Raw genomic sequence first — 16,595 nt, forward strand, 5'->3', positions numbered from 1 at the left:
TTTCCAGTGATGGTTCTGTTCCTGGCCATATGTAAGAGGTTCTCAGTGAAATTAAACAAAACACGGTAGTAAACAAGTGACAGGATACAGAAAATATATTTAAGTAGTAGCAGAGATCAAGGAGGATAAGTTTTAGTACATATCAAAACACAGAAATGCTGCATTTTCACTATTCCATGTTGCTTTGTAATCTCTTTATTTCATAAAGACAGCTGAGGAACAGTCCTTTCAGAGTGTCTTTGGAGAACACAAAGCCCAGAGCAAGTATCTTTGTACAGGTGTTTTAGGACTTCTGTTTTTATTTCCATTGGTTACACTTCTGTGTCCCCAGGAAAACAATTTCTTACAATTAAGTTGATGAAATAATGTGAATCAGTAAAGGAAAACATTGTCTAATCAAAGTGAATCAGATACTTCTTAACTCAAACTGCAAGAATACCTTCAGTTAGGATTAGAGGGTACAGCAAGGCCTCCAATATTGCTTTGATGTGACCTTTCCCTTGGTATTCTTTTAATTGTGATGTTCTAAACCAGAATTTCAAGTGTGCAAATACTGCATTTGAAACGCTGTTTCATGATACAATTGCAAGATAGGATTAATCTCGATTTTTCTTCTACTCAAATATGATGGTGCCATAGCCAGACTAAAATACAAATTTAGCTTTCACAGCACTGTGAAAGACATTCACCAGCAGACAGTAGGAGGTCCCCCTCTGAAACCATTGATTCTTTCCGTGTTTTGAAGGATGGGTTCAAGGAACTCAGAGCAAGGACCAAAGGCAAACACAGAAACTAAAACTAGAAAACCATTTGCTTTTCAAGTTAGTAACTGAGTTACTTGCCATGGCAAAGTGAATTAATTTTGCTTTGGTAGATATTTCGAGGAGAGAAAGGTTCCCTGAAGACAAAAGAAACTGGATGATGCAATAACTTACTTTGGAAAGTGGAATCCTTGCTATTTGGGGGTGAAGAATTTAACACCAGGAACCACTGGCTAAGCCCACGTGACAGTGGGAGAAGTGGATACCACTGGAGGCTGGAAGAGTGCACGTCCATGGAAGGTGCAGCTGGAATTGTGCACTGCCTATGAAAATATTGATTTCAGAGCCCCAGACTGAGGAACGGATGAGGAGGAGGCTGGTAGCCATCTGTGGAGGAAGCTTTGCTTGTTTCTCATGGGTTCCAAAGATCATGAAGTGCTGCTGAGGGTGCCAGCTGGCCTGCTGCCAGGAGGCTCCTCTGTTCCATCAAACAATCTCTGGGAAGCTTGCCCATGAAATCATAGCATGTATTCCAAAACAAGTACTGCTTGATATTTCTTCACTCTGAAAGCTGGAGAGAAGCAGATTTTCTTTCCAAAGCTCAGACTTCCAGGGCCCCTCCTAACTGGTTGTGTGAGTCTCGGGAGACTTGCTGGCAGCAGAACTAGGAGTGTTTGCTTAGGACTTTTGCCTTTTCTCCAATCTTTCTGGCTTGCCTTCATGAATACTTCCACATGGCCCATTCCAAAGTCTGTGGCTGAGCAATATCTACTGATTTACACTGTCTTCCATATTCTTGAATCTCTTCAGTACTGTGAGGACAGGTGATGGATTCTCATGTTACCTTTCTGTTCTCTCCATCAAATAGGACTTTATACAGTAGAGAAAAATAGAACCCTTTTCTTGTAGCAAGAACTGAATCTCGAGGCTCACTATCAGTTTTTTACTCTTACAGTCACATTTAACACTGCTGAATGGCAACACTACACAGAGCTGAGAAACAAAAATGTATGTGAAAACCTCAGACATGCAGATTCTAGTCAGTGCTTTGGATTGACATACTCTGAGATGCTTTTATAACAAGGAAATCTTACTTCACTTTATTTATTTATTTATAATCAGCTTGAAAATGGAGATTAGAACGGAAGCTACAAACCAGTCTTACAAGATTATACTTGATGTGTACCTACAAAAGACAGGTTGTAATTCTGCCAATCAAATTATATTTTTATATCTCGTTACTATTGTTTTGGGTTTGGTAGAATCCAAAAGCAACTCCTCACACCCAGATTATTGCCCACACTGGGGCAAATCTGAAGTAAAAATGGTGAGAAGAGGCTTAGTCCCACAGACCTTAAATTTAGAACAAGAAATACCTACAGAACACGGTGAACTCAGTACGTGATTCATTCATTTCCTGTTGAAGATGATTCCTAAAAGCTCAAGTATCTCCAGAAGGTCACTCCCACCTTCAGAAAACATACACAACAACTTATTTTTAGAGTTCTGTAGAAATGCCTTGCCCACACAGTAAATTGGACATATGTTCTTGGATTTAGCTGCCAGTTTTGTGAAAGTTGAAAAATTCTGGGCTCACTGTTTTTACTAAATAAAATTCTCCATTTATTTCGGTCAAAGCAAAACCCAATTTTGCATCAAACCATTGTTCATGGACCTTGCACTTAGAGTTAAGTCTGCTGTGGACATTCTTGGGCTTCACTGTGGGTTGCTGGTCCTCCTACAAATCCATTCCTAACTTTACACACAGCAGCTGGGAAGGATGTTGGATTGAGCCCATCCCAACTTGCAATGCTAAATCAGAGTGAAAGTGGTAACTCTCTGCCTTTCTGTTGCTATCCTTTGCACAACATGGATTTGTTGTTCCTCTGTCCAAAACATCCTCTTCTTCCTTTGCTGATTGGCCCCAGTGCTCTCTACTGGGTACATGCTCACTGGGATATAAATGAGGGAATCAAATACCCAAACTCCTCTGATCTTCTGTCAAACTAATTACCTGCAGTGGATTCCATACTAGAAATATGTACAGAATTTCTCAAAGTTTACAACTGTAAAGCTGGGATGTATTTTTGCAGGTGAAAGTAGAATCAGGCTGGTTGGTTGTTTGAGGGTTCAACGATTCATGTTGTGTTTGAGATTTAAAATAAGCTCAAAGCCCCAGTTCAACTATCAATGAAAACACTGTTTTGGATACAGTACTTGGCAGTGTACAGGCTATTTTAAAATAATAATAAGAGCATTCCAAAGGTATATGAAGAAACTAGAGCTGTTCATTGCATACAGTCTGGTACCCAAGCATGGTGAAACTACAAAACAGAAGAAAGTAAAAATTCTTTGGGAATAATAAGAAACAGGGTAAAAGTGCCAGAGACAGTAGAATTTTCCGAGATGTCCCACCTTTTGCATCTAGAAATAAGATAACAGGTTTTCCCCATAAGTTTGGCTGACATTAATGTAGAATTAGATATTATTATCCCAATTTCCTGTGGCTTATTTCTAGAAACCTGATCCTTGAAAGCTCAAATTCTATCAGAAAAATATTCACAAAAAAAAGCACACCATTAAAATCCATAAAAGAATGTATAAATGAGGTGACTGACTCCTGAAAAGACATCTTGTGCATCCCAATGGTTGTTTCAGCTCTTAAAAGCAATTAAAAAATCCAACCTGAAATTATTTGTGCATCTTCATGCAAAGGCCTCAGCATTCCAGGAGCGCTTTATCCATCTCCACACACCATAAAAATCCACTAATTAAGTTCTGTCTTGTAGCATAATTTATATCTGCTGTTCTTCAACCTCTAGATTAATTTGTACCACACGTGTATTATTTCCTAGTGTTACATAGGGAATGCTGTAGATAATGGAGCAGGTGGGTTTGAGGAGCTCCCCAGGTGGCTGAAAGTCTCTGCTGAAGCAGTGGGGGTTTGGGGATGAAAAATCCAACTGAGCTCCTGAAAAGGCTGAAGTTTGACCATTTCTGTTTAGCTTATAGTGCATCCAGACTCTGACAATGAACAAATATGGGCATTAGCTGAGATAGCAAATGAGGAGATACAAATATATTTGGGATTATGTCCATTCATAATATGAAATTCTCTCTATATTTGGGGTTACATCTATTCATAATGTGAAATTATATATTTAACAGTTACTTTCATGCAAAGTATGGCAGGGAGAGAATAGAAATTCAAGTTGTACTGGGAGAAGATTACCCACAGCCACTTGAAGGTGAGGTGCAGTATCATCTTGGGTTTACTTAAAATATCTGTCACGAAGTGAAGAGGCAAGTTAGGGAGTGAAAACACATACCAAATTTAGAGATTCTCTGAATAAGGACACTTGAATCTGGTTCTATTTGTTAAACTTCTGCTGTAAAAGGAAAGCACTTCCCAAAAATACGAATTTCCTGCATATTTAACACTACAATATGCAGGACCCCTGTTGCAGCTCAAGACAGTTTTAGAAGTCACAACAGTAAAAACTTTCTCTCATAATCACAGAACATGTACTGGGCTGGCTTGTTTTTGACAGCAGACTCTGGCTCTAAAAGCAAATATGTCAAGCAACAGAATGGGCTATTTGGAGGGAAAGTGGAGCTCTCCTTTACTGACACAAAATAAGACAGAAGTTCTTGAGCCAATTCTTTTGCCTCCAAGACAGAAAAGCATGACAGAAATGTTCATTGCCTCTCTCTACCCAAGGACAGAGAATGGCAGGGCTTTTGAAAACTATTCTGTCTATAAAAATCACACAGAATGCAAAGAAGAACCCAGTGCCCCCCTTCTGCAGCCCAGTCCCACAGACAGGATGTTTGCAGACAGGTCATGTCACAAGATTTAGTGCTCTGCTTCTCTCAGAGGCAGATGTGACACAGAGGATGGGACTGTGCAGTTTAATACACTTTGGGAAATGTGACTGTAGGTGTGTGGTTAGGAAGCAAAAATACATCTTTACAACAACACTTGTGAAAATATTTTCTTATTAAAGCCAGCTGATGTTATTCCAGCAGCTTTTGTATTTAAGAGCCTGCATCCAAGACCCCCCCCCCTTCCCCAATTATGAACGGCAAGCTCCACAAAATCCTCCCCGTAAATATATGGTCCAGCAACACTGTTATGTACTGAGTAGCTGAAGGTGTCTTTAGGTACATTATGCATGAAAACCAATGCAAACTCCTGTTGCAGAACAAGGTCAAGCAGGAAATTGAAAATTAAATGCCACTATCTCAGTAACAGCTTCCTGAAGGGCCCATTAGGAACAGAGTACCAGAAATCTTCCCAGAAGCAGGCAAGAAACAAGAACATCTTTCACTTGAACCCATTTCTTCTGCCTATTCTGCTTTAAAGTAATTTAACTTTCTCTGAATTTTCATTTAAGGGCTTGGGAGGTGGGGGGGGTTAACTGATATTTCAGTTATTTACTCCACTTTCAACCCCTAAGAGAATAGAGGATACTCTTCCAGGCACTGAAGTTCTTCTTTAAAGATGATTTAAGTACTTTGGAACTCTACAGACAGAATTATGATGGTCTTCAGGCACTAAATGATATACAGTAGGTGCCTCCTGGGATCTTCTCATCTTCTTGCCTAAGCAAGTTGGATGCCCAGCTCCCACAGCCTTTGGGGAGAAACTGTGTGTCTGAGGTACTTCCCTCCTTTTCCTTGGCCAGTCGTTTGCATTTTAAAGCACTTAAATGCAGTTTGTAGATGTGGCCATCAATCTTAAAAAGCCACTGGGACTTAGACTGCTAAACGAGCTCTGAAAGTGGAAACTATTAGAAAAAAATATTCTGTATTTCAGACTGGACTTTCTAAATCAAGAGGTGTTGTTTAGGAACCTGAGGAATTTTCTTTTTCTTATGTATTTCATAATATTCACATTCTGGAACTCCTCCATGTCTTTATCTTTACAATCTAATGGTATTTTAGGCAGAGTTTTAATGCAAAAAATATGCAAATGTAAAGTACTTGTTATAATTAATGGACACAAATAAACATGAATACTCATGACTTGATATAACAAGCTGGGAGAATTTCTGTTCTCTTCTACAGCTATTACTTGGAGCTCTCTATCATTCCTTAAGTGTGTAACTGTGCCTGCCCAAATGTACTGTTTGTATTGAGAGAAGGCTGTGAAAAGAGTAGGTACAGAATTAGCAACAAAGGATAAGACAGAAACCTGAGCATCATTAGCACAGGAGAAGAGCTTCATGTCTTTTAATTCAATGCAATTTTTGCCACTTTAGTTAGGACTGTTCCTTTGGTCCCCTCCAGAATTCCCCTGTGGTTGCACTGAGAGGTGTAGGAATTGAGTCATATCTCTGCACACAACTTTTAACTCATGTCACATCTCAACAAATACAAAATTTCCATTTTCATCTTTTTCTTCCTCTTCATTAATTCAACTAAGCTAGCCATAAGAGCTGCATGAAAAATAATGTAAAATTAGTTGAGATTAAGTGTTTAAAATTCTATCTATAAAGGAATCTTCTCTGGACAGTGTTCTTAGCTGGGAAACTAAATCCAAGCTGTTGACAGTGAAAATGATGTGACTGTGGTCCTGAGACAGAGCCTGTTCAAGTCAAGTGGAAGGACTTCCATTGGTTTCACAGGCTCTGGGTGAGGCACCATCTTCTTACTACTGTACTCTCTAAAACTAAAATGCCACAAGTCCTGCCACACAGCAATAAGCCCATAAACATAAAATTACAATGAGCAATAAAATCTTGAGAGACTAGTTTCGCTATTACTTAAATTTATACTCCTGTTAACCAATTTTAAATGCACATTAAAATACCAAGTAATTCTGAAGATGTCAGTGTGTGGATAATAGAGCCTGCCAAGGCCATGCAATGTAAGTGTTTTAGCCATATCCTATTAGACTTCAGTCATTTATTCTTTCTTTATTTTAAGAAAGCCTAATTTAAGGCTAGGAGGAAAAGCCATTTGAAGATGCCCAACTGCTGGATAGGAAAAGCAAAATGGAAATCAGAATTCCCTCCTGGAAAATGGCCTGACATGCACCAGTGACAGTGTTCTGTAGGCACAGCCTGTGTAGCCCAGTTTGAAAATACAGAAAGGTTGACTACATAATCTGCTGTGTTCTCTCCTATGTCATCTGCTGTGTTCTGAGTCATACAGAACAGCTAAATCCTGCAGTTCTAAATTGGGAGTAAAGCTGGGAATTAGCCATCCCTCCCAGCTGCATGTTGTAGAGGGGCAGCTGGCCCGTGATACGGCTTTAAATGCATCTGACTGAGATTTGGAGGAGCAGCTCCTCTCAGAGCTGAGCATCTCCTTCCTCCTGTACCTGCTCAGTGCTGTGGCAACACCAGCATGATCCCAGTACAAAGGTTTATTCCTCCCATGCAGCCCCTCTTCTCCTTGAGCAACAAAGGATATGGTATTAAAATGTGATTTCCTCAAAAAGCACATAATTAATGTAATTGCAGTGTATACACCCTTGAAAAGAGATGGAGGCTGCACACACACAGCTGTGTAAATAAGTAATTTCGCTGCACTTAAAGATGTTGGAAAGAGATGGTTTTAAATAAAACCATTGTAAAAGGAATGTAATCTTGTAAATATTGATTTTTTTTATTTTTTTTTTTTAAGAATCAGCTTCTGATGGCCTTTATTCAAGGGATATAGCACTTGTCTCAGCAAGCAAATCCCACTGTTTTCAGTGTGACCTATTTTCAGACAGAAGTAATAACCTAGGATTTTCCAAACTGGCAGCAGCTTGCTTTTGTAGGGACTACTTCAGCCAGACTTGCTTCCTAATTATTCCAGTGTAGGAACAAAGTATTGCCTGGATTTCAGAGGCATTACTAAACCCAACTTGACCCAGGTATTTCTTGCAAGCAAGGAGGAAAAATCCCCGATTGAAATGTCACTGTTTCACTGCGAGTGCTTTCCACCTTTGGGGTTGTTCTTGAACTGCAGCAGTGGCCCTGCAGTTGGCTGTCACTTGGCCTGCACACCCTCCCTCCTTCCTCCCTTCTGAGCTTGTCACACGGTGTGAGATGGTGCCAAAATGCCACTGCAGATAACCACGGGCCATTCCTCAGCTCTGTTAATCTGAGCCCTTGCCATGGAGGATGTGATAATGCATGTGGAAGAGGTGCCAAGCCCACAGTGCCCACCCTGTGCCTGCTGCTGCTTCTCTGCTGGGGCAGCTGCACCCCTGCATTTTAGTCAGCCAAAAGACACGGGTTTCTCCAAAGGGTCTGCAGGAACATCTTGTTTCATTTCTAATCAAGTGGCACTGGGCAGACCAGCCTGATGACACAGGTATCTGAACTGGGTGCTTAATTCTCTCCCAGCCTCCACACTGCTGCCTTGAACTCACCTGATGCATCTTTCTATACCTACACCTCATTTAATATTTGTAAAATGGCCTCTCCGTGTAAAGACCTTCAGTCTTCACCCAAACCCCCATAACTGAAGCTCGGAGATATTAAACACACAGGAAAAATAAATCAGGAGGAGGAAAAGGTCCTAAAGAACAGCCTCTGTGCTAGGGTTCATCTATCAGCTATGTGTCAAGTGAACAACTTCCAGTGTGACCTGGTGATTTTGTGCTCCATCCTTCAGTGTTTTTCCCTTCTGCCCAGGCTCTGGAAGGCTGCAGGCTGTGCTCTTGTCTCCATGCACATGTGAATTACAGCAGTGCCATTTGCTCTGCTGTAGTTAACGACCTGTCAGCTTTCCCATTATGATGTTATGCTGTTATTTTCAGGGTTTATGTCCTGCCTATAAAGTTGGTGACTTCTCGGTCTAGAAGCACTAATGCATTTTTTTGGACATTTTATAAATATAAAATGAAAAAGCGGCCTAATATAAAACCACTCTCTATTCAGAAAGCGAAAAGGTGACGATTTTAAGTAATATTTTCAGTAGTAGAAAAAAAAACCCCAATCAATCACATTCAGGAAGGTTCCTTTTTTGGGCAGAGTCATTCCCCATAATGTGATTTACAGCTTGGCAGGGGCAGCAGGTACCCGGAAATGCATTAAGCAGGTGACTGTATTTTATTGTGAGTTCCTTTGTTAGAGCTTGTAAATCTTTCAGTGACCACAAATAGCATGTGCCCAGAAATACTGTGGTGGGGGTGATGTTATACGATAGCTGTATTTTAATCCCTGTAAGTAACAGCAGTAAAACTTCTCCAAATAATAATTCCAGGTGCTCGTAGGCAGAGGTGGTAAATGATGAGCATGGATTTTGCTCCCAGGTGTGTTCAGTGGATTCATGGTTCAGTGAATTCACAACTGACCTTTTTAGAGAGGTGTTATAAGAGGAAATTTTCACTGAGTACAAATGAGTGGTTTCAGACTATCAAGTTTCTGTCAATCCCCTAACTGAGGAGTTTAAGTAATCCTACACATACAAACATGAAATAAAATCAGGTTAGCAGGTTACTGAATAAATGGTATGATCAAACAGTCCTCTGATTCCTTATTTACAAGTTAAGTCACAGCAGCCTATGAGTACTTGCACACCACAGGATGTATTTACCTTTGAGTAAGAGTCTCATTTCTTTTTGACCTCTTTATTAGGCAGGGGACAGGGTTTGACAGGGAAGTTTTTTGCAAGGAACAGTAAAGCTTTCAGTGACAAGAAACAACAAGCAGAGTTACTCTGTGAACTGTGCACAGAACAGTGGTGTGGTCTTAGTTCACAGGAGATTATTTTAAACACAGATGAGGGTGTAGCTGTGGTGACCATACTTTTCCCTGTAGGAAGTGGCAATTCTACACTGAATTGTACTAATGAGATGTATGAATTAACAACTGCAAATGTATTTATATAAAGTCCTCACTGGGGCTGAGTCTATCACAGGAATAATCTTCCTGAAGTCACTAATATTCTGATGTGAACTGTCTCAGTGAAATGGGAGGTGGATTCCCACCTGACAATTGCAAATTGTAATTGTAGTACTCTTAAAATATAATTCTCTTCATCAAAGCATTTTACAAGAGTAATTTTTTTAAGTGGGCTAATGACAGGAGGAGCAGTGAGGCAACATCTTAGCACCACTCATTATCCCTATTTCCATGCTGCAGTGCAATCCCTTCCAGTTCTATCTCATCCCACACTGATTTATGGGAGAAGTACTTAAGCAAACATAGGCTGAAGCATTGTAACCCTTCTCTGATTAAGTCCAATTACACACCATTGGGGAAGAACCTCATTACCACAGAAAAATACTATTCCTTACTATTCTCAGTGACTTCTTTCTCCACAGGACACTAACTTATTTTACACTGTACCATGAAAATCCATAAAGGAAGGGGTTTTTAATGTAGGAAGTAGTGAGCTACTGTCCTGTACAAAAACACGTGCACACACACACACACAAAAAGACCTCTACTAAAATATAATTAACAGCCAAAGCTCCAGCCCTTGCTTGCAGGCTTTTCACTTTTAATAGACTTAAAGTGGACTTGGATAACATTAAAAAAAATAAACTGCATTAAATTTGCAGAAAGAGCAGTTACTTTACCAACAGTAACTACAGTTCTTCAAGATTCTGTAATGACTGGAGACTCCAGTGTGTGAGACAGATGTTTTTGGATACTGCACCCTGTTGTCCTGTTTGAGGACATAAATGCCCAAATGGTATTAAACCTCTTAAAACTTCCTTCCATGCAGGTTGAGGTAGTGCCACCTGCTACAACTGTTTCAAAAATTACTGGCACTTAATTGTTATTTGTGCTTATAAACCCATACTTAGTGTGATCTGATGTGAGCAGCATCCACTTCAGGACAGTGGGAAGGAGGGTTTTCAACTTCATCAAGAAGTACCTGGAGTGCTGCTATCCCTAAAACAGGTGTCTAACCTAGCAGCAAAGTGTGAGGTACAATAATGGAGAAGGATCTGCAGATTCCTGCCTTGAAGTCTCCCTTATTAACACATTCCTGAAGCAGAAGAGGGACACTGTTTGTGTCGTAGCGGGCGGAACCTGCAGGTTCAGCAGGAGAGTCCTGGACAGGTGGTAACACAGCAAGGAACAACCTCCCCTTCAGTGTGTTGGTTATAAAGGGAAGGCTTGACCTTTGCAGTGCCTGGTGTGGCTGGAAACAGGCAGGGAGACAACTTGAATCATTGGGTCATGTCGGGATAATGAGGCAAAGTCTGAGATACATCTGTTACACCCAATTTTTCTTCCGTGGATACTGATCATAACCTAGGAGGAAAAACCATATCTAAGAAAGATAACTGGGCTCTTAAAAGGGATCCAAGATCATGTTAGCAAAGAACTGTGGTTCAGCCACAAGTTTGTCAAGGTTTACAGTTTTAGGTTTTCAGAGTGCTTTAGTGCAGTTAGTTCACACTGCTGGCCTTCTAAAATTTGGGTTTTTTCATGGAAGGAGCCAAGGCAGCTTAGAGGGAAAAACAGTAGTCAGAGATCTGTTTGGGAAATGGTTAAGACAGTAACTTCCTCTATTGAAAAGACTCTTGTGAAAAGGATTGTGCAGATGGGTGTTCAAAGGAATGAAAGGACCAGGAAACAGAAAGTTTTTGAGTTTTGTGACAGTAACAAAAGCACCTGTGAAGGGTGACCCTCAGTCCTGAGCTCCTTGCCAGTGAGGGGGCTGTGGGAACCAAATCACAGAGCCACCGGGTGCTGTGACAGGGAGAAAGTGCATGTTGAATTATATTTAACTTCCATGTAAAAACATATCAAAAAAATCTAGTTTCCTTTCTAGTTACATGATATGAAAACTGCCAATTTTTGCAGAATCACCAAAGGAAGTAAGAAACCAAGAAAATATTTGTTAAGAAATATATTTCCTTCAAGCTATCTTTTAACTGACAACCAAAGCTGAAATATATATACTAATCTAAGTTCAAATCAATAAGTGAATGATTTCCAGAATCTATGCTCTATCACCCTGAAGAAATGAGCTGTTCCAATATATTGCTTTCTAAAAGAAAAACTGCTATTATTGTTCCAATAAATAATTATATATGGCTGGTTAATTCTTCAGAGTCAGCACCAGACTGCATGATTTTGAAGAGTGTGTGCAGACTGTTTAAAACACTGCTGTAGCTCAGACAGCACCACTGTTTTCACTGACAGGCAGAATGCACCAGATGGTGAGTGATGCTGCAGCCTCCTGAAGTCCCAAAATAAGACTAGAAAAAATTTTATAGTTAGTAGAAAAACGAGCAGTGCAGGAGTAGCAATCAGCAGGTTTGTGTTGTAATATTCAGGCAGTCTCAGTGTATGAAACAGACCCCTCTGTGACTGCAGGGTGGCATAAACTGAGAGCTGAAGTGTGTGGGTTTGAAGTTTTACATCTCTCAGTCTCAAGCCATGGACAAACAGTTCATGGTTCTTACCATGACCCGCCCAGCAAAGGTTATTTTTGGACAAGTACATAAAGAAATGTGCAGTTTAAAAGAAATCTCGAAGCTGCAATAGAAACAAATCTTGAAGCTCACCCAGGAGAAACCAGGGGCACTTGAGCTGCCTCTGTGGGGCGTAACAAGAGCACACGGTGATAGCAGGAAGTTTAAAATGAGGTTTTGGCGCTCATGATCAAGTTTGTCAGTTGTTTCAGGCCTCCTTTTCCTTGTAAATCATTACCAAATTCATGCATCTCCTCCTTGGAGGGAATTTCTCTGTGCTTCACAATCACTCATTCCAGTCAGTGTAGCTTTGCCAGCTGGTCTGTGTTAGGGCATAATCCCATCAAGGTGATCCTTGCAAAGGGCAGGAACAGCATCACCAAACTCCAACAGTCCTTCCCTCTTTATAGTAAAATGAGTTGTGAAAGGAACCATGAACAGGGGATTTCTCATCTCAGGGGAACAGGTGGCCTTTGATGTGGTGATCTGTAACCAATGATGAATCATAGTGGATGTAGATTTTTATTTGGGATTAGAGTTGTTTTACAACCTTGATTATAAGGAAGGAGAAGAACATTATCTGCCCCTTCAGCAATGTTCACTCGTTATTTGATGGACTTCCTCCTCTCAGCTGAGCACTAACACTTTGTAAAGTAACTTCAGTCTTGGAGTAATTCAGGAAGGGTCTTGAAGAGAGAGTAATCTTCCCTGGGAAAGAAACACTTATGCCCTCTTACACGTAGTCCAAAGTTTCTGCAACAGGATGGAGTTTTGGCAAGTGAATTCCTCACAAATTAGATTTAACCACCTTTATATCTTATGCCTAGCAAAGACCACTTTCATAATAATGCTATGAAAAAACAGGAACAGTATGAAAAGAATCAATACAATCAGACACATGAGAGTAAAGTATCAAAGGTTCTGCACATCTGTCTGAAGTACCAGAAATGGTACAGAATAGTTTGAAATGTGATTGTCTTGGCCACACAGAAATTGCTTGCACTACTTCAGTGATACAACATGGTCACAGTCACAGCACTACTCAGCCAAACAAAAGATAAGAAAAAGGTTATTTAAATGTATTTTAACCCATCATGAACTACTTTGATATTCCATACCAAAAAAAGTCTATGTAGTGAAAGTTTGTAACAATATAAATTATTTGATTATTATGCAAATCACCATGTATAAAGGAAAGTATTCCTTCTTCATCCTTGAACACTCCCTGAAGTTTAATTTGGAACCTAATTTACATTTGATTAACATTTTAAAGCACTACTTACTTTCTACTTTGTTTGCCTACATGATTTAAACCATAAGAGCAGTTCTTTGCTTATAGAGAAGGTGAGAGATGGGAGGGTGGTTTATGCTTGAGATCCAGCCTTGATGCACCTTCCTTCCTGCACTTGATGACTCTGCACCTCTTGCAAGGCTGGGCACCAAGACAGACCTGAGCCAGTTCCCACTTCTGCCTCCTCTGTTGAGCAGCACAAGCAGGGAAGTTGGGGAAGATGATGTGAGGGGTCTTCTACCTCGTCTCTGCCTGCATTCTTTCCTGCCTGTACATACACATCAGTGACTGCAAGTGGTTTACAGTAGGAAAAAACCCTGTGTCCAGATAAACATTAGTGATTTAAAATATTTTTTTTCTAAAATCTATCCCAGAATATAGGGAGCCTGGAATTTTGGGAATGTAGTGACATATGGTTTGATTTCATGAACTGCTCAATGACAAATTTCCACAGGATCTGGAGCACTTTTTAGGACTTGACTTAAATGCATCCGAAACAGATTATTAAGCAGAAAATCTTATGAATGGCATATTCTAACCTGGGCATATTGTGCTTCTCTCCTGAATGCATTCTTACACAGCTATACATGAAAGGAGTGATAGTTCAAAGGGAGACACTGACTTTGCTTTGAAGTAGGTGAAAAGTATTCACCCAGCTGAAGCTGTGACAGACAAACCCCAGCATCTCCTCCTGCTGTGTTTCACAATGCTGTTGCCCCCAGTTAATCATCTCTGTGCTTGTGGGGGCTCCCCCAAGCAGCTCAGGAGCTGCATTCACGTCCATCATATCAGCTTAGATGCCAGGTTTGAGCTTCAGTGACAGACTCTTGGACAAACACTCCCTTTTAATATCTTTGGGGGTGTTAACTTCCAGCTCTGGGTCAGGACAAACAGCTGTGGAAAGAAAACATCTTAGCAGATGGCTGTAGCTGTTTGCTTCAGTGCACATCAGTCAGCAACTTCAGCAGTAGCTCCTGAGCCTGCCTGCAGCTCTCACCTCTCAGGTGCTAATTAGCATCTCAGGCGAGATCTGATATGTGGCTGCTACCAGGATGGGGAAACTTAATATGCACTAACATCTCCTTTGTGATGTGTTAGTCTGAGAGCAGAACCATAAATGCAGCCTTGAAATGCTTTAAATGTGGTTTTCAAAGGCTCCAAAATCTAGGTGCTGCTGGGGAAAAAAAAAAAAAAAAAGAGTTGTTTGTTTTGTAAAATTTCATGTGATGACTGTCTTCTGCTGAGGGTTACAGGCTGCAGAGCTGAGTTTGAAAGAAAAGGAGCAGCCTGAAAGAAAGGTGTCCCCAAATTACCCTTGCTTTCTTCATGGCTTCTTCAGGGTACTGTTTCTGACTGTCCTTCTGCACCAGTTCTTGAGGATGTGTGCCAGGTTAGTCCAATATTCCACTCATGGGGTGTTCTCAGAAAGGAGATGTCCCTCCACACCAGCCTAAAAGGTTTTCTTTCTTGGAAGCTTGAGTCATGACTGTTCCCTCCTTAATCTTCTAAGGATGTTCCCAAGCCCAAATTTCTCACAGTATTAAGACTAGAATACCACAAGTACTATTACCTGATCACATACGTTTCCTTACATCCTGAAAATTGAATTATTTCTCTCAATAACTTTAAGCTTAGGTCTGTTCAGCAAATATTTTTTTTTTTCATTCATTTTCTCCTGGGCATCTGCCTGAATCATGCAAAGTGGGAAGGCTGAAGTATTTTGAAAGCAGGTGGTTGTATTCTCCAGGTTTCTTCCCCTGCTGCCAGCATTAGGAACTAAACATGCACAACAACACACTGGAGTGTCACTGACAGCCCAAACCAATCTCAAGGAAATCTGAAAAGCTACTTTATGCTACACCAATATGTAATTAAGCTCCAGGCCTGTAGATGTTGATTTTCATACATGCTTTTCACAGGCTTTTCAGTGCCAGAAACTTGTGGGATTTGCACTAATGTTCCTACCAGGATATTCAGCATTTTGATTGTCAGATTCTTAGAGTTCTCACAACAGTGAAAACAGCTGATAATAGATCAAATCTACAGGTCTTTAGGAATAGCTCACACAATAGCCAAGATCATGTGGCAATTTTTATGGTGCATTCATGATAGAACTTGGAGCACTAGTTTACCTTCTAAGAGACAGCCAATATACATAAATTAATGCATATTCATCTCTATTGCACTGAAAACATACTGAACAGAATCCTTTCAGCTGCCTCTTTGTTATTTATCATTTACTAAATCTCACTGAAGCCAAGTTATGATTTTTCTTCACTCACTGTTTCTTGTTTCCAAAACAAAAAGCAGTGAAACTTGCATGCTGGGCTCATTTTCAATGGGGTTCCTGTCCTCATGTACTCCTAAATTTGTAGAAATGTGATTGTCTAGAAGTGCTGAATCAGATAAGTTAATCCAGTTAACAGTACTGCTTTTCAGTCCTCTCTTTCCTTTTCACCCAGTAGCATTACTTTAGTTTTACTGAGAAAAACCAGGAGTGTCATCAAGCTGATTCCTTTCCTGGAAAACAGCCACAGTCTTTGGATGATGTATTGACAGAAACCAGTCTATGCTTCACTAGAATGTGGTGTTGAGTCCTTGTGAACTTCAAATCTTTGCAATAAATAAAACAAACCAAACCAAAGAAACCTTCCCCAAATCCAAATATATTAATTCTGGTGAAAAAAAAAAATTCGATAAAGACTAAAGTTTTTAAATTACACTTACCTGGAACAAAGCTTCCCTGGACCACCTCCTTGTAAGCCCACCAGCCTTCATGGATTTTTGGTGAATTTTGTTGAGCTAGAAAGAAATAATCAAAGAAACCATAAAATAAAGGCAAAACATAGGATTTAATTAGCCAAACTTTGGAAACTCTAATCAGGGTACCATCTTCTAAGGAAGAGTCATTCCTCAAGTTCCTAAGTGATTTTTATTCAATTTATAGAATCATGCAAAGCATCTGTATCCTAGAGAACCTTGTCCCTGTTTCTCATGCAGTAAATCACACTCTGCTTTTGAAGAATTGATCACTAAACTTAACAATTCAAGCAGAAAATGAGGATTTATAGCACTATTGATGGTTTCTATGCCACCTATAATTTCAACATGGGATAAAAATGCAGAGAAAAAGGGGTGGGCTCGGTAGTCAATACCCAAGTCC

The 16,595-nt window shown here is 40.2% G+C and overlaps 1 protein-coding gene across 1 annotated transcript in view; it reads right to left on the reverse strand.

The window, feature by feature from the left end:
• The window catches only part of CA10 (carbonic anhydrase 10), a 184,925-nt gene that overhangs the window by 132,335 nt on the left and 35,995 nt on the right, over nucleotides 1-16,595 (reverse strand). Inside the window, exon 3 of the mRNA XM_032706767.1 lies at nucleotides 16,160-16,234. Coding sequence (XP_032562658.1) covers nucleotides 16,160-16,234 — 75 coding nt within the window. The remainder of the gene's footprint in view (nucleotides 1-16,159; nucleotides 16,235-16,595) is intronic.

This window comes from Chiroxiphia lanceolata, chromosome 19, assembly GCF_009829145.1.
Source record: "Chiroxiphia lanceolata isolate bChiLan1 chromosome 19, bChiLan1.pri, whole genome shotgun sequence".
NCBI classification, from domain to species: Eukaryota; Metazoa; Chordata; class Aves; order Passeriformes; family Pipridae; genus Chiroxiphia; species Chiroxiphia lanceolata.